General features: G+C 40.6%; 2 protein-coding genes across 3 annotated transcripts; one reads left to right on the top strand and one right to left on the bottom strand.

The window, feature by feature from the left end:
* The first annotated feature begins 962 nt into the window (after positions 1-962).
* LOC118403501 lies at positions 963-11,158 on the top strand. The gene is made up of 8 exons (XM_035802226.1): positions 963-3,144; positions 4,048-4,238; positions 5,559-5,774; positions 6,307-6,558; positions 7,193-7,473; positions 7,990-8,216; positions 9,222-9,314; positions 9,627-11,158. The coding sequence occupies exons 1-8, from the start codon at positions 963-965 to the stop codon at positions 11,105-11,107; spliced, it is 4,923 nt and encodes a 1,640-aa protein (XP_035658119.1). The 3' UTR covers positions 11,108-11,158.
* A 3,859-nt stretch (positions 11,159-15,017) lies between these two features.
* Positions 15,018-24,121, bottom strand: LOC118403319 (myb-like protein X). Of its 2 annotated transcripts, none has more exons than XM_035802016.1 (9): positions 24,005-24,121; positions 22,939-23,318; positions 22,070-22,262; positions 21,469-21,625; positions 18,661-18,877; positions 18,066-18,252; positions 17,045-17,245; positions 16,172-16,284; positions 15,018-15,520 (listed from the first exon to the last, which is right to left on the bottom strand). In XM_035802016.1, exons 1-9 carry the CDS (start codon positions 24,060-24,062, stop codon positions 15,377-15,379), a joined length of 1,650 nt encoding a protein of 549 aa, XP_035657909.1. In that variant the 5' UTR covers positions 24,063-24,121; the 3' UTR covers positions 15,018-15,376. The 2 variants fall into 2 exon arrangements, with proteins under 2 accessions (XP_035657909.1, XP_035657910.1); XM_035802017.1 differs by lacking the exon at positions 24,005-24,121 and adding an exon at positions 23,800-23,865.

Consider the following 24,121-nt stretch of genomic DNA (forward strand, 5'->3'; position numbering starts at 1 on the left):
AAATCTTGAAATTCGCGCTGAACAAAGACGAAAACATTGCCAAACATCAAGGCCGAGCTCAAACACATGCTACACACACAGTCACTCAGATCCGTAAATTCTCGATCAAAACACAGAAATTAACCACCAACCAAACAAACTAAAAAGTTACCAATACTTTTCCACTATTTTTCACCCGTAGTCAACTTGTTTTAATGTTCCAGCAACAAAAAAATCCTTCCAAAATAAAGCACATCGTTCAATCGGCTCGAAAACATCCGCCATGTTGGATTTATCAACTCACGCCGAATCTCGCGGTAATGCGCGAGAGAATGAATATTTTCTGCAGTACCGTTATCTTTTAATAGGGGGCAGTGTCTATGACCTCCTTGGTTTCTGCAACATTGAAAATAGCACAAGTGGTGAATAAAATATGGTATTCTACTAAGTTGGAATGTTTCTTCAAAATGTTATTTTGTAACAATGATTATAAAATAAAGTTCTGTTTTTATTTCTTCAATTTTTATTTTCATTCATTTTTTACTTTTATTATAATCTTTGTTGATGTTGTGACACTCAGATAAAGAAAATATGTGCAATAACATAGGAATTATTCTGTTCATTATTTATACAATTAACTGATATGGTACTCAGGCATAAATGAATAAAAAGAGCCTACCTGCTTATGACTGAAGTAGCATGGGCACAGTTTACATGTCAATTTTATATTTTTCCGGGGGGTACTTTTATTCCAGGGGGTACTTTTATTAAATTTTGAAGATTTGTCCGGGGGGTACTTTTATTCCAGGGGGTACTTCTATTTGAGAGGTGAGAGTAGCCTTGTTCTGGCGTCCAATCAGATTGACGTCTCAGTTGTAACGGAGACTTGGTTCTCTGCTAACCTACCTGCAGAAGCTTCGAGCATTGAGGGCTATAACCTTTACCGGAAAGACCGTTCTGACAGGAGAGGAGGAGGAGTCGCTATGTACGTAAAAAACGACATCGCAAGCACACCCCTGGATGTAGTGGTACCTGAGGAATTGGAGTGCGTATGGGTTCACCTCAGACCACCAAGGCTCCCAAGGGAGGTTACATCCCTCGCCCTTTGTGCTGTCTACAACCCTCCAGCCTCAATTCACGAAAACACTTTACTCGATCACCTTTCGGAATCTGTTGACGTGCTCCGCAACTCTCATCCTGATGTAGGTTTAGTCATCCTGGGCGATCTCAATCGCCTTGACATCTCTGAGCTGTGCTGTTACAGTTCTTTACAGCAAATCGTCAAAGCTCCAACTCGTGGCGTAGCAGTTCTGGATCAGATACTGACCAATCTGAGTAGTTTCTACAACTCTCCACTCATCGCTCCCCCGGTTGGTCTCAGTGATCACAACTGTGTCATTCTGTCCAGTAAACAAAGAACGACACCCAATGCAATCCACAAAAAAGTAGTGCGTCCGATGCGCGACTCTGATTCCAGGGCATTTGGGTCCTGGATCACCACTCATTCGTGGGACGAAGTTCTGCAAGCCACCTCAGCTGAGAGCAAGTGCAACGCTTTCTACCACACACTGAAGTGCGCAGTGGATAAGTACTTCCCGACCAAAGTGGTATCCCTCCACTGCAGAGACAAACCCTGGGTCACTCCAGCCATCAAAGCCCTAATTGCTAAACGCCAAAATGCATTTTCCAAGGGTCATGTTAGTGTCTGGAAACGGCTTCGGAATCGAGTTGCTAGAGAGATAACCTCGGCTAAACAACACCATTACCGGGACAAAGTTAAGCACCTCAAGACTGCCGACCCGAAAGAATGGTATCGAAACATCAAAGACATGACCGGTATACGTCCCGACAGTGGCAACGCAATCCAGGGCATCAGCGCCACCTGTCCTAAGGATGCCGCTGATGCCATCAACCAGCACCTGGCGGCGGCCTCCCAACTGTTCCCACCTTTGTCCTTAGATGAACTTCCGTCCTTCCTGCCTGCTTGTAACCCTCCTCCCAAGGTTACAGTGTGGGACATGTATCACCAACTTCGCAAAGTGAAGCTAGGCAAAGCTGCAGGTGTAGATGATGTCTCTCCCCGCCTGGTGAGAGAGTTCGCCTTCGAGCTGAGCTTGCCTTTGTGCGACATTTTTAACACCTCGCTGGCTGCAGGATCCGTGCCATCTATGTGGAAAAAAGCCAACGTTGTCCCCATTCCCAAGGAGAACCCACCGCGCCTTGAAAAGTTGCGACCAATCTCTTTAACCTCAATCTTCGCTAAGATTTGTGAAGATTTCGTCGCCAAGTGGTGCCTACAGGACATTCTTCCCTACATAGACAACCGTCAGTTTGGTTCACTTAAGGGTAGGTCCACGACACACTGCCTGACAAGTCTTGTTCATAGTCTGGCCAGCACTACCGACAAACCCGGTCATACCAGCACCTTGGTACTCACGGACTTTACGCGTGCGTTTGACCGTGTTCATCACCTGACTGCGATGAAGAAACTCCTTGAACTTGGTGTTCGTCGTTCTATCCTCCCTTGGATCTGCGATTTTCTTTCACACAGACAGCAGCGAGTCACCTACAAAGGGACTTTTTCTGACTGGGAAACCCTTACCTGTGGAGTACCCCAAGGTACGAAGCTTGGTCCCCTGATCTTTCTTGTCCTCATTAACGATGCAGTCCCCCAGGAAGTTACCTCAGCAGAGGCCTGGAAATATGTCGACGACATGTCGCTCGCTGAGGCCAGTCTTGCAACACAACCTTCCAAAGTTCAAACCGATCTGGACAATCTTGTCAGCTGGACTGACAAGAACTACATGCAGCTTAACCCAACTAAATGCATGGTGATGTACATTTGCTTCCTGCGAAGACCGCCTGAAACTCCCAAACTGTTTGTTGGCACATCTGAACTCGAAGTTGTGCACATGGCCAAGGTCCTGGGTGTAATACTACAAGCAAACTTGAAGTGGACTGCACATGTAGTAATGATTGTGGGCAAAGCTAACCGCCGCCTTTACATGGTTAGGTGTTTGAAGAAACACGGTCTGAGCACTAGCGACTTAGTACTTGTGTACATAGGGTTTGTCCGCCCCACCCTGGAATACGCCTGCCAGGTTTGGCACCCTGGTCTTACAGTAGAACAATCACGTATGATAGAGCGTATCCAGGTTAGAGCCTGTAAGATTATCCTTGGTCGCTCCTACAGTTCCTACAGTTCGGCACTGCAGGTGTGTGATCTGGAACATTTGCATGTAAGACGTAAGGCTCACTGCCTGAGGTTTGCTAGATCACTTGTTAATTCTGAGGTATTCAACTGGCTACCACCACGCCGCTCTGAGGCACATGGTAGAGACCTCAGAAACGCTGACAACTTCACTCAGTTTAAGTGTAGAACGGCTCGCTTTAGGAACACTACGCTCCCATACTGTGTCGACCTTTTAAATTCATGTTAGACTTCAGATGTCACTTTTTAATATTCCTTAATAGTGATGTTTTAGATTGAAATGAGACTTTATTACTGACATATATATATCTACTATGTGTGTGTAGATCCACACTTTTACATTGTACAGCTGAGTGCGAATTGCGATTAGAATAAGTTGATTACTGCACATATGCAGGGATTTCCATTATACTCTCTTGTGTACTTAGTACGAGGCAATTTAGTCTCCGGACTACCAGCTTGTACTTGATTTTGTGTGCGTTCAATAAATAAACCAGTTCTCTCTCAAGTCCCATGGTCTTTTAGAGTTGTTATCCACTGTGTCTATAATTATGACAGACTAAGATTGGGAATGGCACGGGAAGGTAAAGCCTTCTTCTCGTGGCCTTTTACTTCCCCTTCTGACCATGTCGCAGTTACTGGCATTGGAACCCACCTGGATGCATTGAGGAAAGTAAACATGGTGCCTTCCCCAAGGGCATAATACCTAATCCTATCCCTAATGGCTAGCAAAGTGGTGTCAGAACATTAAAATGGGGAAACAGTGGAGCAATACCATAATTTGTAGAAGGCATCAGGACATACATATGAGCAAATGGCTGCCCCTGCTGAATGACTGTTGATGTTACCTCCTGTAGGGTCCACACTCCAGGCTCACTTCTCAGGGAAGCGGCACCAGCGACTGCTGGGCCTGAAGGAGGGACGTCAGAACCAGGCAGACAGGAGCGTGTTTATCACCGGCTTTGGAAAGGGAACCTCTGAACTGGAACTCACAGACTACTTCAGCAAATATGGCGATGTTTCCAATGTCTTCATGGACAAAGACAAAGTAGGTGTTATTAAAGAGGGAGAGATTTGGTAATGCTATGTACAAAAAGATAATTTAAGCAAATCTCCACATTAGAACAGGACTGTCTCTATGTCCTGAGATGTAAAATTTGCTTTGTGGACAAAAATTTTATCCATCAAAATAATCAGAACTTTAATATGACATGAAATTGATGAACATGTATTTTCACGTAGGTCAATGTATTTATACTTTATTCCAAATGCGAGACCAGATCACTCATACATGACAGTACTGTCATTGATGATATTTTGTTGTTCTATATGCATTTAGCCAAGTAGTACTATTGTCTATATTAGGGGCGGGTACCGGTACAGAAAATTCAGGTCCAGGTCCGGTTCAGGTCCAAAGGATTAGGTCCAGGTCCGGACCTGAACCTGGACCTGATGCAGTATGACTCATACCAATGGTCCATTTTACTACAAAAAAATCTGTTTGGTGGAGTATTAGACTTACACTGGCGTTTTAAAACCATACAACGCTAACTGCACCTGTACGATTGGCTGTAAAACTTGGTAGAAATTACTATAAATTCTACTCTACTTCACTCTTGTTATTTTCTTCCACCTGCAAGCGCTAAAACGTGTGAATGCCTGATAAAATAATCTGTTAATTTTTTAATCGGTCCAACGTCCGGTCCACCTAATTTTTTCAGGTTTTTCTGGACCGGTCCAATAAGAAAAACCGGTTTTGTACCGGTACGCAGTACTGATACCCAGCCCTAGTCTATATAGCTAGTGTAGTAGTTGTTATTGGTTGCTATACATTGTACCTTGTGTGATTGTTGGGCAATAACGTTCATTCATAAGTGACAGATTTAAACAATGAAAATTAACAACTTTGTCTCCCAAATATTGAGTGGGACAGAAAAAATCCAAAGCTGGAAACAGTCCTTCATTTGGAGGGTTGATAAGATCAAAATGGTCGCCATCTTTGGACAACTCATATTTCTTCTTGCAGGGTACCTACGCTATTGTAGAGTTCATCACCAAGGACATCGCCCAGACTGTACTGCAGGCATCACCCCACACTCTGCATGATGAACTGACTGACTGACTCCTGCATTTAAAGGGTTGATAAGATCAAAATTATAACCATATTTTTTGACAACTTCTATCTCTTCTACTTGCAGGGTACCTTCGCTATTGTAGAGTTCAGCACCAAGGACATCGCCCAGACTGTACTGCAGGCATCGCCCCACACTCTGCATGATGAACTGACTGTCTGACTCCTCCATTTAAAGGGTAGATAAGATCAAAATCATAACAGTCTTTGGCCAACTTCTATTTCCTCTACTTGCAGGGTACCTATGCTATTGTAGAGTTCAGCACCAAGGACATCACCCAGGCTGTACTGCAGGCATCACCCCACACTCTCCATGGTGCAGAGCTGACTGTCAAACACAGAGAAGTGAAGGCCTTCTCTCCTAAGAGCAAACACAAGAGGCAGATGGGGACAGGAGAGGGTCAGGCTGCAGACCAAGAGGAACTGTTAAGAGCAATGTGTGGTCAGCAGTCGGTAAGGCATATGCATCTAAGTTTGCGGGGATTTAATTTCGCGTTGGCGGGAAAAGCAACTTTTCGCGGTAGCACCATGCACTGTAGTCTCTTACTGCAATGGAAAAATGTTATAAGTTCGCGGTGAAGCAGCCACTGTAAAAACAGCAAATATTAAACCACCGCGAAAGTTTCTGCATTTATAGTATACAGTCCTGAAATCCAGAAATTACATGATTGTGTAAAATTTTGACAGCTTAGCCTAGACGCTCAGTGGGCATTTCCTATGCCTTTCCCAATTGCACAACATTGGGGCATAGTAAGTATCGAACCCAAAACCTATTGGTTCTGAGCCCAGCACTTTATTTTTACGATACCAACACCACTTTTCTAAGCTTTAGCAGTATCTTTGGCTGTTCCCATCTGGTATGCTATTGGCAACATGGACTAGCTGGATTTCAGACTACACCAATAAATACAAAAGCTTTTAGATAGGACTAGACCAATCTAATTCTTTATATACAATTTTACATTTCTTGCACGTGTCCACACAGGTTGAGGATCAGATGAGCATGCTGGTGCAATACCACCAGATCCCACCAGAGGGAGTTCGTGTCAGGTACCTCGTATGCAGTCTGATACAGGAGGTGTTGAAGGAGTTTTTCCCCGCCTGCAGAATTTTCCCCTTTGGTTCATCCGTGAACGGGTTTGGCAGGCCAGGATGTGATCTGGACTTGTACCTGGACTTTGGACGCTCAAAATTTGACTACCAGTTCGCAACATCCTCAAGCAGTATTTCAGAAAAGGTGAGAAATCTGTTTGGTATATTTCTCCATTATTGTGTGCTTTTACAAAGTTTTAGATTTATCAAATTCTGTCGTTTGTAATAAGAACTGGAATAGTGATAATTTGAGAAACCATTATGTATGTAGATAAAACAAAATAATTGTTAATTCTAAACATTTGAAATTTTCTATGTCAAAAAAGCAAGGATGTCCCTGTAGCTCAAGTGGTAGTAGCCTCACAGGTGAGGTTCCAAATACAGTACATGTCGTTGGTAACCCGTACATATATCATGTACATGTACATGTAGTTGGTAACTGGCAGACCCCAGTTCAATCATGAGATGGACATTTTCGGATGGGGCTACACACTTTTAGAAGCGACGTAAAATGGGGCTCTCATGTTCAAGTAGATGCCTCAACCATGCTAAAGCAACCCTTTCCTATACAATAGCCCTTTACACAGAAACGGTAAATAAACTTGCTGCCCTATGTGCCAGTAGACACTACAAGGGTCTAAATGAATAAACAATGTCAATGAAGCAATAGAGCCTATTCTGCATCATAGTACATGTACATACATTGTTTATATAGAAACAAGAAGCCTTTCCAGGGTTGCAGAGATTTTAATAAAGTTATATGCTTATACCACTTGCAGAATTCGACAGATCCTAACAGAGAAGAAGCTACAGAAGAGACTGTAGACTCTGCAGACATGAACTCCACAGAGAAAACTGAGTTGGACAGTGAAACTGTGGTCTCCATGGAGGACATCGAGTCAGCCTCAGTTGAGGAGCTTCTGGACCTGCTGGCCAGCATCTTAAAGAGATGCGCACCTGGTTGTGCCAAGGTGCAGGTGGTTCCTTCTGCCAGGTGTCCTGTGGTTAAGTTTGTTCACAAAGACACGGGACTCCATTGTGACATCTCTATCAACAACAGGTATGATTCTTTGTAGAAATGTTTGTAAAACATGTAAAACAATTCTTTGATTGCCACTGTATGGGTTTCAAGGCTTGCAAATTTTGCAGTTTTATTGAGAAAGGAAGACAGTCCTATCCAAATCAGGTAAACAACACTAACTGCCTCTGTGTTAGACCAAGTTTGACTGTACTTTGCTCTTGTTCTTTTCTTGAATCTGGAAGCCCCAAGCACTCGAACGTCTGTCAGTATACAGTTCATTTTCGAATCGGTTCAGCATCTGGTCCACTAATTTTTTTTCAGTTCCATTTTTTCTGTACTGATCCAACAAGAATAAACAGTTTTGTACCGGTATACCACTAATCAATGGACTACATGTATGCATGTAGTAGTAGTAGTAGTCCACTGTATTCTGCTGATGCAGTGGTCTGGACACTGTGCATCAGCAACCAGTCTTTTATGTTACCTATTAGTAAGTAAATGTAGATTTTTTAATAAATGCCATGATATTTACCCAGATCTTTCTCCCCTCCCCAGACTTGCTCTCCATAACACAGAGCTGCTGCACCAGTACAGAACAGCCAACCCAGGGCTGGGGCCACTGGTGTTTGTGGTCAGGGAGTGGGCCAGACTGTGTGGTATAGCTGGTAACAGTGCGGGAGGGGGGCCACGACTCACCAACTATGCCCTGACATGGCTGGTAGTGTACTACCTACAGATGGAGGGAGTTCTACCATCAGTACAGGAACTCAGGGATGTGTGTGGTGAGTTTTGTCTTATTACCGCTGGTGTTTGTAGTGAGGGAGTGGGCCAGACTGTGTGGGGTAGCTGGTAAAAGTGTGGGAGGGGGGCCACAACTCATCAACTATGCCCTGACATGGCTGGTAGTGTACTACCTACAGACGGAGGGAGTTCTACCATCAGTACAGGAACTCAGGGATGTGTGTGGTGAGTTTTGTCTTATTACCGCTGGTGTTTGTAGTGAGGGAGTGGGCCAGACTGTGTGGGGTAGCTGGTAACAGTGCGGGAGGGGGGCCACAACTCATCAACTATGCCCTGACATGGGTGGTAGTGTACTACCTACAGACAGAGGGTGTTCTGCCATCAGTGCAAGTACTGAGACAGGGATGTGTGTGGTGAGTTTTGTTTCATGATGGTCAGGAATTTGATCTAAATACAGGTGTTTTGATGATGTTTTGCATTTTAGTATAAGCCAAAGTTCATGAAGAAATCTAGGCTGCTAGTAAAGTTTTGGCCACTGACTATAGGCCACAGTGACTTAATGTAACAGTTATGGATGGCAACTTCCGGAGACTCCAAAACCAATGAAAAAAAAAAGAAGAAAAATCCAGCAAAAAAATGCTATTAAACCATAGGACTAAACAAATTCAGTCCATTTTTTCCCAGGTTTGGTTTGTCTTCTAAACCATGTGCCCCTTGAACCTCAGAGCACTGACCCTCTGGCAAGCATAGAATTTTGATTGACCAGGGATACTATTGGGTCACATGTGGTCACAGTTTTTTTAGAACAAGGAAAAATCAATGAACGCTTGGATGTCATCCATAACATTTAGTCAGTGTGGCCTAACATGTATGTAAAAATGATTATTATTATCATCATTGCATATTGTTATGATGAAAGGGAAAAAATATAATTAAGAAATATACGGAATGTATGAGTTCCAGTATAAATATACTTGATGCTTTATTATCAAGAAAAAAAGGGAAAAATTCAAGAACTCTTTAATTTACATTTCCTGTTTTTACAGAGCCCACTGAGGTGTTGTTGGTAGATGGTTGGGACTGTTCCTTTACAAGACAGATGGAGAAATTCCCAAACAAGGGGAAAACTCCCTCACAAGGTATCTACAAATTAATTAAAGATCCTTCCATTGAGCTGGTTGCTACACAATAGGATTATGATATTTCTCTGCAAGATTCTGTATGTATGATCTATAATCTATTTAAAAGATGTTACCATTAGTATTTTTTTATCTTTGCTCTTGTTTTCACTTAACTTATTTTAACATTATTCAAAATGTTACTCTTTATATAGGTATATGTCCTTCTGCCAACCTCTAAATCTTTCAGTTGAACACAGAGTGCCTCAGAGTCTATAATATTGAGATTCTGAACTATAATTGTTGAACATCTATTTTATGTTTTCCCTACAGTTCAACTGCTGAAGGGATTCTTCCACTTTTTCAGTAAATTTGAGTTTGAAACTTCAGTGGTATCTCCTCTCACTGGCCAGCACCTGTCAGTTACCAAAGTTTCAGCCAATCAGATCATCTCCACAGCTGATGTGCAAGGAGAATCACAGCAATCAACCAATCAGGTGTCAGCTTCCCAGCATGCATTAGAGGGCAAGACAGCCAATGAGGGCTCAGACAGCTGTCAACAGTTCAAGATTGGACCAATCAACATACAGGATCCATTTGAGTTAAGCCATAATGTAGCTGGAAATGTCAACGAAAAAACTGCACAAAGAATTTCAGAGGAATTCAGCAAGGCAGCCGAGATTTGTGCGAAGCAGAATTTTGGCACAAAGATGCCATATTTACCAGAGTCAGTGGCTTGGGGGGTCGCTAAGTTGCTGAAAAATGCTGCCAAATCAAGACAACAGACCAAGAAACAGTGTCTTCACCAAACCCCTACAGAGCCTCCCAACCCCCTATCACCTGAACAGGGGTCAGAGGGCACGCCTACCGAGAAGGCATCTGAGAAAGATTTTGTGATTCCGATACAGATGAAGATGTCAAAACTTCCACCGCACTTTGTAACTGCGTTCTCCAACTCCCTTGAGTTGAAACAGACTTGGTGTGAGAAAGTGGAAGGTTTTGTGAGAGGGCTTTTTACACAAGTGCTCAAGATGGAAGAACAGTCCAAGACAGAAGACATCCAAGAAAGATCGGAAGATGTCCCTCAAACTCAAAGTAGTGTGAGGTTAAATGATGATGACACAAGAGGCTGGAAACGATCTCACAGCCCTGAAGAACAAGGGTCAAAGGTGAAACTCAAACGTATGGAATGTCCAGAAGGGACTGATCCTGAAGGTGTAGAGGTCAAAGAGTGCCAAGGTCACTTACATGCGACAGGGATCAAAGAAAGGAGGAGCCAAGACCCTCAGCCATCTTGCGTAGGAGGGGCCAGCAGTTCCTCCAAGGATATTACTAGAAGACAAGATCATGTAAATGTCACAAAAGCTGAAACTAGCATTGAAAAGAGTTCAGATGACATTGGCAAGGCTGTCAAAGATGATGTAGGACAAGATATCAAGTGCAAAAACGTGACTGTAGCTCATGATGAGGATGCAAGTCATGCACTTGGCAGTGAAGGGCATTTGTTGGTGACTTATGTTACCAAGCACAGGGTGTGGATGGGCAGGAGAAAGGTACGCAGGCAGCTACCTAGGGACGCAGTTCCAGCACTCTCATTGGAGGAGCAAGTGACCAATAGGATTGTAGAAGAGGACCCAGTGGGTGGGACAGAGATGATTTTCCAGGTGCAGTATGGAAGGAAGTATGATGTCAACAGCACAGCTGTGGAGCTGAGGTTCCTACCGGAAAAGAGGGGGGACAGGGAATTCTGGGACTTTTTCCACTTCCTGGAGTTGTTCCTGATCAAAATGGTAAATAATCACATGGTGGTCTAAAAGTCAACTGTCAAAAGAAAGAGATGCTGAACGAGCAATTACTGAATGTAAGTTTCTATTGAACTAGCCTCCACAAAGCCTTCCTAAAGGCTTTAAGGTCTTGGAAAAAATGTTGTTTCCTGTTTCAGTCCCGAAAAAATTAGGGTCATTAGGTAGGGATTATCTTTATTTAGATTTTTTTTAGACTTTGGCCAACTCTATTCGTACATTACACTAAACAAAATATATTTTCAAAGTCAGACTTCAATTTTGTGCGTAATGGTTACGAATCTGTAGGTGTAATATGATCTTTATTAGATACAAATGTAGGACAAGCAGGTTTTTTGTCTTGAACTTATCCATTGGGACCTCTATATTGTAGCACCAAGGGCACTAGCTTATTCATAGAGAATAGATATTATAGAAATATCAAAGAATGGTCAGGGTCATGTAATACACATCCAAATTGTTTTATTTTGAAATTCATATTTTTACATTTTGTACACTAAGCCAATCCCATGGACATGCCTTGGCCAAGAGGTACATGTAGCACAAAACAGTAAGTAAGAATGGTGATTTAAGATGAAATTCAATATATCTAACACAACTACTTCTGACCAAAGATTAGGTAGATGACATGAAAGCTGAAAATGCCACGTTGTTCTTTAAGTTATTTCATATCTTAAAGTTGATGATAGACATGAATACTGCATTGGATCTTAATATTTAACTTATGTGTTTTCAGTTACAAGCTTAAAGGTGGGCTGTTCTTAGTAGTGATTACATGACAAATATTCCCAGCTATAAAATTAAAAGTGCCTGAGGATGACATGTACATGACATTATATGTAATAATAACTGTAGCTGTGCCAAGTATGAAGTATACACTGCATGAAATTATGTTATGAAATTACTATTCAGCTATTAGGAAATTTATACGCCCTTTGGAAGATATCCGAAGAAGAAATTGAAGACTTCATGTATGTTCCTCATAGTTCTAAGAACATATCACATACTACCTCATAAACTGGTTGTGTACTATTTTTCCTTTATACTACTTATAACGTATTTACTGCCCGAGAAGCCCTTGTCAGTAGATATCCATTTTTACTCTCATCTATTAACCAAGAAAATTTAAACGTACCTTAAGTTTATTGATAAAATATGGTAAATTAACTTTCAACATTATATTTTCTGTTCCTTCAAATGTAGAAGACTTAAAGTTTGTTTTAGCTTTAACTTGCACTTTGAGGACCAATAATAAATGAATTGGAACCGCATGTAGAGAGTGCTGTCTTACTGCATAATGTCTTTTTCTAGTTATGATTTGCAGTGAAAAAATTATTGAGCCAAGACGACCTTAAATACAATGTAAAATAAATACAGCAAGGTTTCTTTTCTTGAGTAGCCTTGAATAACTCTTGAAAAACGTTGTTTCCTGATTCCCCCAAATTAAACATGGTAAAAAGTTACATCTGGATTTTACATCTGACACAAACATTGAAAAATGGTACTGGCAAAGTATACATTGATCAAACTTTGCTCTACTTAGAATTTTAACTTTTACATGTAAACTCCCAACTTCACAGAATCACAAATAAAGTGTTCTTATACACCAGATGATTATTATGATTATTATAGTGCTACATTTAACTTTAATAGTTTGACAACTACATGTACAAACACTGACAAGGGAGACAATTTCAAACTAGACAAAGAACTGCATATTATTAAAAAATGTTAATTCAAAACTGTTCAACATAATTATACACATCAATATACATCAAAGATTGTCTTTTAACATTGATACTGCAACAAAAGTGTTAAAATGTACTGTATTTACAACATTGCATAATACAAGTCAATACGACAGTTACTCAAGCAACTGGTTCTGTTTTTTGTAAATGGTCGGGGTATAACTGTTAATAAGTTCATAAAACATATCCAGTTGCGTGAGTAGCTTTTATATTTGTGAATCTCATTGCCTGAATATCTGGCCTACATCAATTGAGTTGTGCTTTGTTTTGAAACTTTCTAGGGGTACTGTAAATGCAGAATGTAAATGTTTGCGGTAGTTTTATGTTCGTGGTTTTCGTGGTGGCCGCTTCACCGCGAACTTAAAACCACGGCGAACATTTTTCCATTTAAAGTATGTGACTACAGTCTATGGTGCTACCACGAAGTTACAATTTCCCCGCTACCGCAAAAGTAAATCCCCACAAACTTACAGTATTACCTATTACTTTGTATGCAAATAAATGGTTTACAGAAGACATATAAAAAAATTAAATCATGAATATCCAACACTATTTGGTTTCCATATATTCTTTTGGTCATTTGAATAGTACCACATTCAGAATGCATGTCAAATAATAATGTCAAAGACCCGGTTTTGATTGGCTTTACGAAAATGACTGCCATGCCATTGGCTGACTCATTCAATGCTTTAAGTGATTGGCACCAAATAAGATCTTTGTTAACACTCAGGCATTTTTATGATTTGAAGGGAAACTTGGAAGAGTTTTTTATTATCAAGGTATAAAATGTTTTTAATGTCCTGTTGTAACATGATTCAACACCTTTAGCAAGTCTATCATATTCAACTATATCTGACAGTACTATGCTGATTCTATACCTTTACACTACACCTGAAAGCTAGGTACAACGACCCTTCTCTTAATACGAATTCTACCTATAGTATTGCCTTTTATGTCATATAAGACAAAAACATACCATAGAGTTAATGTACTACCAACAGCACTACCAACTGTAGAAGTATAAGTCCTGTATAATTGCAGAACCCAGAGACCAAAAATTTCATTGTCATTTAGAAACTTGTCTAAACCAAATTGCTTAAAATTCTTTTATAAAAAACAAGCTATAAATCAATCATCCACAGTGATGCATGGAGGGTATTTTTTTTAGACATTTCCTTCAAATCTACCTGTCTCAAAAATGAAACAATGCCTTAAAGGTATGCTACGTTACATTTTGCATCAAAAACTCTGTTGCAGCTGTCATCAGACACCCCACTGTGCAGTCAGGCACACAAGACACTGATAAGCCAGATGTGGGCGTGTTTCCCTAGGAAGCATGGAGGTCCATGTAGGAAGATCACAGTCTACATCATCTGACATGTTTGTTTGATGCACTGATGTTGCAACTTCTCTCACTGAGCCTTGATATTCAATGCTAAAGGGTAGACTTAGCTTACTATGTAAAGAAATGGCAGGAAAATCTACTTTTTGTATAGTCCAAATATTACGTAGCATAGCTTTAACAGAGTTGTACAGTTTATAATATACCTTAAAGTATATCAGATCTTTTGAGGCCATAGGTGCAGTCTTTATAAAATGTGCACATGTCCACTCTATCTAAAACATTGTGTTTCTGATTGTTCTAGTGGTGTGGTATATTGTTTGTCTTCTAACTTACCGGTAGTTTCAGAGCTTTAAGTTTTTATCCGTTCCACATATTGTATTTGTTTTGTTATAAGGCCACACCAAATTAATTTCTTGGTTCACGGATTTGCTCGCTCCTATTTTTTGGAAAAAAAATTAAAAATTACCACTCAGCAAATTTTCACCATTAATGAAACCATTTACCAAGTTCTGGTGTAGCAAATTGGCCTTTATATCATAAGCTCCTTAAAATGTGGGTATTATTATTGCAGTTGTATTTTTCATTCATGAAAAATGAGACAAACATTAAAGCTGACACTACTTTTGTAATTTTCAACAAACAGTTGCTGTAACTGTACAGTAAAAGTGTTTTTGTACTTTTTTCAAGCTGAAAACTTTTTATTCTTTATGTTTTGGATTAGCCCTTACCTTTACCCCAACCATTTTACAATTTTTATTTTTATTTCGCCCTCTTGCTCCATATTTTTTATGAAAAAATCCGTGAACCAATAAATTAAATTGGTGTGGCCTAACCACACTTTTTAAGTGAAGGAACCCCATGTTACAGACAGTATGAAGGAAATCATTGCATTGCATCAAAATGTGAAATTCTCAGAAATCCCTACCAAATACAACTGTAAGCCGAATGTAACTTTCTATTATTAGGATGATATCTTTGTACAATATACAAACTTGGTGGGCAGAAAATCATTGTTATATCTTATCACATACTGTAAACAGTAACTTGTATCTAACAGTAATTTGTACCAGTCCTGTACATTGTTGACAGCTAATAATAGTACCGATTACCATTTACTTATGACCTACATATACAATATACACCGACATGAACATTTCATATACAAAAATTTAGAAGGGTCTGGTTTAGCTATTTATCAGTGTCCTCAGTATCTGTTCTACTGCTTTCTGCTTCTGAGAGGACTTCTTTTGGAGCGGGAGTAAACTTGAATCTGTAGTTCTCTTCTAACTGTTGTTGTCTTCTCTGTTCTGCTAGGGCCTCCTCTCCTCCCATCTAAAAAAGAGCATGAGTTAAGTGTGAACAGGTGTAAAACATATCTTATGTCTTGTATTAGAAGACGTAACCTGTTTCAAGTGTAAAACATTATTTTTTCAACTTTAACTTTACCTTACACATACACGTACATTAGGGTATCAGGTACAAATTTAGGTGCAGTTTTTCATGTTGTACCAGTCTGAAAAAACAGACCTGAAAAAAATCAGTGGACAAAATTTCTACAGTCAAACTTACAGACTTTACACGAAGATAGGATTCTGAAAATGATTGAAGACCTCTATTGCACATTTTTGCCACAACGGGCTAAGTACACAATGTACTTAGTCTAAAACAGAGACTGTCAGTGTTGTTTACATGAAGATAGCTATAGGATTTGAAAATGCCAATGGATGTCTGATACTCCACCGAACAGAATCCTTTGGAGTGAAATTCTTTTAGGTATCGCCCATTCACAAGATTTCACATATAATTAGGTCCAGGTTCAGGTCCATACCTGGACCTGATCCTGTAGACCTGAACTGGACCTGGACCTGAATTTTCTGTACCGGTACCCACCCCTACAGTACATGATTTTCCAATATTTTGCACCTGTACCTGAATAATTTTCACCTTACTGGGTACACATCCCTATCCTGTGTTCATACTCACCAGCATTGTGACAATCATCTCTCTGAAGTACGAAGTCTCCTCATCTCCCAGAAGATGGACATCATCATCATCACCATAGTAACCAGTGGTGATGATCTTCACTTCAATGTTTCCTGTGGACAGAGAGAGATGTTTCAATTGTGTTGCCCAAATGACCATAAAGGAAAATAATAACAAGCCTATAAATTTTGTAAACGATTACATATTAAGCTATCTGCATACCTAGTCATCAGATCCTTCAGCCCATTCTTCAATTATTCCTTTTCAAAATCAGACAGAAATGGCATTCACCGCACTTGGTAAACCACTTGGGAGCTAACACTCAAAATTATCCCTTTTAACAGCTACCACAGTGACTGAAAAATCATGACCAGAGCAAGTCCAGAACAAAAAATATCAAAACCGGATGTTCCTCTACAGTACCATAACACACTGCTAGAGCGCCCTACCAAACCGTAATTTCCATGATTCTAACCTTTATAAATGTAATTCCTATAATTTCTTTGTCATATGAAGACCTACCGTCGTACCAACTATTAGAAAAATCCATCTATGTGTTCTCTAGTTATCTTGCTGACAAACATTGCTCTGGCATACAAATGGCAGTCAAGACAAACCATCCATTTTACAGAGGCAAAAATTGTTATCCCACAGAGAATTGTAAACTAAAAAAAAAGAGGGAGTAGCCAAGGAAGGTTGGTTATTTGGGAAAGTAGGTTGAAAAAAAGTAAAAGGTTGGATCATTAAATGGCTTTAGATGTATGTCAGATGGACTGGATAAAATAAACTACCCTCAGGCTGGTTCTTTTTTTTTTAAATTTTCATACTGCATCTTGTATGACCTTAACTAAACCTTGACTTTTGACCTCTGACCTTGTGTCTTCATCCCGGCCTTCTCCAGTTCTTCCTTCACAGTTTCCTCCATCTTCCTGCGGTCCTGAGCAGATATCCCATCATGCCCCTTGTTCTCCTGCAGCCGCTCCTTGTCGCCCAGCTGAATCTTCGTCACGCGAACTTTGACCTGATCCCGGCTTCTCAGGTCCTGTTTTGGTGGGGGGGTGGAGAAGGGTGGCTCTGAGGAAAAAGAAGTACAAACAGACAGTGAATTAGAAAGGCAATATTTTTCCAAAAATGCAGAATGTATTCCCTCTAGCCTAAATTTGTCAAGCTACTCGCACACAATACTATACCAGTAGGCTCATGCCGAAGTAGTGTGTGTGAGTAACAAAAAGAACTGGGGCTATGAATAGCATAGCGGGCGGAACGTGTTTTGGGCGTTGGAACGCCTAGCTTGCAAATGAGCGCTTGGACCCATTACTTAATTCGCTCATGTCTAGGGACCAATCAGTGCCCTCATCCAAAATTTGGAGATGTCAAGGTTCCCAGACAGAATGGCAGAGAAGCGACCGTATATAATAGTGTATAATAAAAATTGGAAAGAGAAGCGACTGTATATGGTGTATAATAAACATCAGAGCGAACTACTATCTGGATGGTTATGATCCAGGCTACATCTTACAGAAGCTAACGGTACATCATGTCCCACATACCAGGGCTCAAAATACATTTTTTAGTAACTTGCACTGGTGCCAGTTGAGTCAAAACTTGCACCAAAGAAAAATACTTGCACTCCCAAAAGTAGTGGAAAATCAAGCAAATTTAGGCTTATTTTCTTTGATTCAAGATTATTGGGCCAAATAATATTCTTGGTTTGTCAACTTTGTGTAAATTATTTCTAATGGTGGAACAGTGGCATGGATAAAAGCAACTTGCAAGTTGGTGCAAGTTTGGTCTAAAATTACTTGCACCATAGCAGTTTTACATTGCACAAACTTGCATAATATTATGCATATGGTATTTCGAGCCCTGTACATAACAATAGCTAAAGCCCAACCTTCATCCTCTTCTTCTTCCTCTTCCTCCAGAGCATCCCCCTCGCCCCCCTCCCCCTTTGTCTCTGGGGAACTTTTCTTCTCCATCTTCTCCAGAAGTTTGTTCAGGGTGTTTGCCAGTTTCCTGGCCGCATCGCTGCGATCCACCCCCGGGTCTGTGCCCTCTTCAGTGCCAAGTTCCTCCTCTGCCTGGAAAATGATGCAAAAAATATGTGTCTTCCATCTACAATTAATGCAGGTTTGATGCTTCAATGCAAACACTCTTGTTTCAAATTTGAGGGCACAAAACACATAGGCAAGTTCAGGGAGATAAAATCTCGTATACAGAGTACGTAGCCCACCACCTCAAGGGTCCAAAAAGTCTGATTTGAAAATAATGAAGAAGTTATTGCAATCCTCAAAAATGCTGCCGTCTTGGTTTTTGCTGACATCATTTTAGGAACTGACTACATCAAATTAGGGGTTTTCACAGACCTATAAATGGAACAAAACCTTTTTTTTATTTTAACAGCCTGTTGATAAAAATAAGCCAATAAAAAGTCAAACTACTTTATGACAACATCAACAGATGACCTGTAGAGGTAGTTCTTCACCCACCTCATCAATGATGTCATCAAACTGCTTGGTCATCTCCTGTCGGACTTTCTCCGTCATCTTAGACAGCCTGGACTTGTGCTTGAGACTGCCAAGTTCCTCCTCAAACTCCTTAACAAACTCAGCATCCTCCTCCTCTTCTTCATCCTCCTCATCCTCATCTATATCATCTTCATCTTCTGTACTGTCAGTCATGTCTCCGTCCTGCTGGGATGTGTATCTATATTGGGAGTAAAAAGCAACAACCTCTGAATCAACAATCAAATAGGAGGCTAGCTTCTCTTCTATCTTGTACAGGCCACATGTATGATCATGATGTCACAGAGCTGGCTTTACAACTCTTAATGTCACAGTGCAAAAATTTTGATATATAAGTATATATAGATAAATTTTTGCCGAAAGGGTTGGGCTTACCCGTGTCCATATTGTTACAGAGAAAAGGGTGGTCAAAAATTTTGATTTATAAGTCGTCCAACCCCTTTATCTATGAAAATGTTGGACAATTCATCTCCCACTGCACACAGAAAAGAAGTCAAACCCATTAAACAGCTTAAGCAGAAGTAGACTCAGAATAGATGCTATTCCCCGTTCATTTATAAATATCTTGTTCCTTCCTTGTTGAGTATACAATCATGTACACCACGCTGTTTGCAATTAGCCTTCGGGCATGAGTTTGCAATAAAGATTATAATTATGATATTCATCAGCAAAATAATGCCCGAAGACTTCATGCATATACAAATTCCAAGTAAAAAAGTAGAGTAAAGGAGTACATTATTTAAACCACTTGAAACAAGAAATCTTTTTTAAAAAGCTGTGCCTTGCCGCGTGGTAGGAATATCGTCAGGAAAAGGTAGGTCGGCACTTCAAGCCCGGCAAGGCAAAATGCTGTGCCTTGGCGTGCAGTAAGGATAATTTGCTTGTCTGCTAAATACGTATTATTAAAATTTTGACACTAGAAACCACGAAAATGAGAAAATCTTACGATTATATTTGAAAGGCAACACTCTGAAAATACAAATGGCATTCTGTGCCCATCATCAACCCAAAATACGATCTTTTTCACGTGTTTACGGTATAGGCCGCATGTAGCCAGTCACAAGTATGCAAATGAGCTAACTATATTTAGTACCATGCAAACACCGCATGTGACCATGTTGGAACACGTTTTCAGCTGTGTTTGCCGACGAATTCCTGCCGTTAGGGAGAATTTGCGGCCTCAAAACTGATATCACAAGTGAAGCGAAGTTATAGTTGTTGTTTTACTTTCATTATTTTGAAAGAACTTTGTAGCGTCATAGCGAGATCAACCGATATGTTTGGATGACATAGCGGCGCGGAAATATATGCTTCGACGGCGTGAATTTTGAGCAAAAATACCGCAGAATTATGGTTAGAAAACCCAAGGAGCTTTTATCCTTGGAAAACCCCACATTTTATTATTTCAGGGGTCCCTGGTCCAATTTAAAAGAAATAATAAGTGTACCGTCCAAAATAAGAACGTAGCGGGTGGATTCTGCGGCTGAAAAAAATAAACGTAACTGTTACCTAAACATGCACTCTTGAAAATGCAGACCAAAAAGTCCCAAAGGTGGGTTTTCATGGTTCTGGTCGCATGACGAAAATATTCTTATATCAAATGGATGTTATAAAAAGGTAAAAGGACAATTGAAAAAAAAAAACTTTCACTAGGCGGGTTCGAACCGGGGTCGGCAGTGTGGCGACTAATCACGCTAACCACTACGCCATGCTAACATTCACAGTACCAACTCGTATTAACAGGTATCCAAATCTAAGGCATAACTTGAATACGTCCGTTCATTCCAAGATTCAAAGATTCTAATGTCTAATCCTCCGAAAAATGTCTAAACAACTGTTACTTATGTGAAAAGTTTGTAATGAGACGAGAGCCTGGCAAAATAATGTCGGGAAAGGCATGTTACAAGCTCTGATTGGCTGGCTGGAATCTCGGTGTGTCAATAGCCTGTTTAGGCTATAGGCACACTCAGTGTGTCAATAGCCACAGCGATATAACAAAATGATCCTAAATATTATCTATTGCGACTTCTCGTGTGACGTTTTGAGCTGGCGCTCTCCTAAACTCACGTTAGCGTTTTGCTGCGGTCTCGGAAGGCCTCTCCAACGTTTTGATGACGTCATGGCTACTTATATATTCACATACAATTTATTAGCCTGATTTGGAAATTGTTTCATCTTTATGAATAGCTAATGCAATTCTTGTTGCGAGATAATGCACTTGATTTTATGTCACTCCAAATGAATTTGGAATTTTACCATACAAACGCTTCATTTATTCAATGTAACCAAATATTAAATGCTTTTAGAACCGACCGCAAACAGAAACAAATACGTAAAATGGACGGTTTAAAATTCAACAGGGATGTACCATTGTCTGCCTGAGCCGTCAAACTTGTCCATGAGAAAGGCGATTTGGAAGGGCCTTTGGAAGGGGCTTTGGAAGGGCTGGGTTAAAAGGTCCGTCCATTGATCCATGGAAAAAAGCTGGCGTAAAGCCTTGCCTGGCGGCAAGGCAAAAAGGTGTTTAATCAAAGATAATGTTGTTAGAATCAAAAAACAATGTTGGACATGCATAAGTGCCAATGTTAGTGGTGCTGCATCCAAGTTTAATATAGACATTACACTGCCACAGAAAAGCTAAATAAGATTAGACAAAACTTTCACATGTTTTGCATAATAAGTGGATTCCATCTTTTGGTGATAAGACTAAACAGTAAAAGCTAAAAAAAATGCAATAAATCAAAGCTTCATTGATATCATAATTTTTTTTACCTTAATGTGTTGTCTTCCTCAGTTTCCTGCCCCGCGGCATCCTGGGAAGGTTCCTGTTTCTGCAGCCTGTCCTGCACGGCTTGCTTCACCACAGTCCGCAGGTCACCGGGGTCAACGGACTCCGCAAGGTTCAGACTCTCTATCTTCTCATCTACATCTGAAACAAAACACATGTGTTCACTGACTAGAGATCCATCTTCTCATCTACATCTAAAACAAAACACATAAGTTAGAGCAGTGTTCTAGCCAGCCTGAAAATTGTTTCCATTCCCTGAATTTTGATTGGAAATCCCGTTGAAGGTGCAATGATCCTTAGAGGGTCTAGGGGTATGCTCCCCGGGAAAATGTTGAAATCTAAGCCCTATGAAAGGCTATTTTCTTTATTTTGAGAGACAAATTTTGCTGCTAGGCTCAGTTTGGCTCAATTAATGTCATCACATGCCAATTTTTGTCTGCCACAGAGGACAGAATGGGCAAAAGTTTTGTCCATCCCCAGCAGCAAAATTCTGTCAAAGGACAGAAAGGATGGATGCTGGCTAGAACCCTGGCTAAGAGTATTGTAGGATCTTAATTTGGATACTGAGCAATGTATTTGACTAACCTTCAATGTCTATGTCAGCCCCAGCATCCTCGGCCTCCTTTACTCTATTCTCCATGGCCTCCAGCAGGGTTTTCTGGAGTTTCTTAAGAGCTTTGTTCAGTTCTTTCAACTCCAACGCCTCTATTATGTCATTGTCTTCTTTTTCATCCTCGTCTTCTTCTTCCTTTTCAACTTCCACCTCCGTATCTTCATCCTGAAACATCCAAATAAGAGCAACATTTTACACTTACTAACCATTTACTTTATTAGCTAATGTAGCACTAACATCTTCATGAATACAAATAAAAAACTCTACACAAAAATATATAAACATCTACACAAAAATTGGTACGATTAAGTTTTCCTCTGGCAACCTGACATGAAGAGAAAAAGGGGACGACAGAACCTGATATTGGAGGAGGAGGTCGGTCTAAAGGACCACAACCTGCTAGCTAGAGATGCATGGTTGGACATCATTAATTGGACCTCTTACGAGAATGAACTGAACTGAACTGAAGGTTTCTAAATATTTCAGCTCAATTAGAATATTTGTATAATAAACATCTATAAACTGAACCTGCGAAAGGCCAACCCTTTGACAGAGTCAGCTGGAGATCGACAATCAGGCCTGAACAACATCCTGCAATGTCCAACCCTTGCAAGACAGAGATTTTACTCTCCAAGCAGATCCTACGGCAGCATAAGATAGTATCAAAAGCTGGCAGCGGAGTGAAGCCGGCCTAGGAGTGTGTTGGCAAATGGACACCTCTTGGCTAACTACACTCCTTGACCAGTTTGGTACTATTTTATGCCATTGTAGGATCTGCTTGGAGATTAGGAGATTTAGCAATTTGCTAAATCGGATAGTAAAAGAATGAGTGTGTACAAACCTCATCATCATCATCTTCATCATCCTCCCTTGTTGCCTTGGCAACCTTCACCCTGCCACGCCCCAGACCTTCACCCTTCTGCATATCATCCATACTTCTTGTTTCCATGACAACAGCATCCTCAGTCTCTTCGGTTTCCATGGAAACCATGCTATCTGGAATCTCATTGGTTCCAGTTCCTGGGACTCTGGATATTTCAAGTTCTTCAGAATTGTCTGTGTTCTCCATTTCCATCTCTTTTCTTCTGTCTATCCCAATCTTGGCAAGGTTTTCTTTCAGTTTTTGCTCCTCCATTTCCTTTTCCTTCTCCAGTGTTGCCTTCTTCTCTTGCAGTTTCCTCTTCAGTTCAGCAATCTTAGCTTTCTGTCTCAGTTCACTTTCTGAAAAAAAGAAGAAAAAAAACTTAAGACATTCCTTTAAATTTTAAAAGTTTTGCTAAAATATGGAGCTTTCTCCATTGTCTACAGCTTTCTGCCAATAGATATCTTTGAAAAAAAGTAATGACATATGCCATTTATTGTTACAGGGAGTTGGCTAGGACTGGTCTTATGGTTAGAGAAGTTGAATTGTTGAATCAAAACCTAAATATGCTGGGTTTGCTTCCCTTTTAGGCCCCAAAACTTGTGCCCTTGGAAAAGGCCTTTACACCTTTTCCCTACTCAACTCAGGTCAACGCATCAACAAGAGAAAATTAGATGCTTGCAAACCTTGTACTCCAATACCTGAATGACTGATGACAGGACAGACATGCCTGTGATTGGTCCTTACCTTTCTGTATTCTGGTATGTAGAACAGGCTTGCTCATGATTGGCTGATACTTAAATGACAGACAGGACAATCATGCCTGTGATTGGTCCTTACCTTCCTGTATTCTGAGGTACTCCACAAACTGCTCATGAGGCAGGACAGGGTTGCACATGATTGGCAGATACTAAATGACAGACAGGACAGACATGCCCCTGATTGGTCCCTTACCTTCCTGTATTCTGGTGTAGAACAGGCTTGCTCATGATTGGCTGATACTTAAATGACAGACAGGACAGGCTTGCCTGCGATTGGTCCTTACCTTCCTGTATTCTGAGGTACTCTACAAACTGCTCGTGTGGCAGGACAGGGTTGCACATGATTGGTTGAGGCTTGTGGCTCTGCAGGGGTCACAGGTAGGGGGTGTGGCCGATCTGGG

Source organism: Branchiostoma floridae, chromosome 16 (assembly GCF_000003815.2).
Source record: "Branchiostoma floridae strain S238N-H82 chromosome 16, Bfl_VNyyK, whole genome shotgun sequence".
NCBI classification, from domain to species: Eukaryota; Metazoa; Chordata; class Leptocardii; order Amphioxiformes; family Branchiostomatidae; genus Branchiostoma; species Branchiostoma floridae.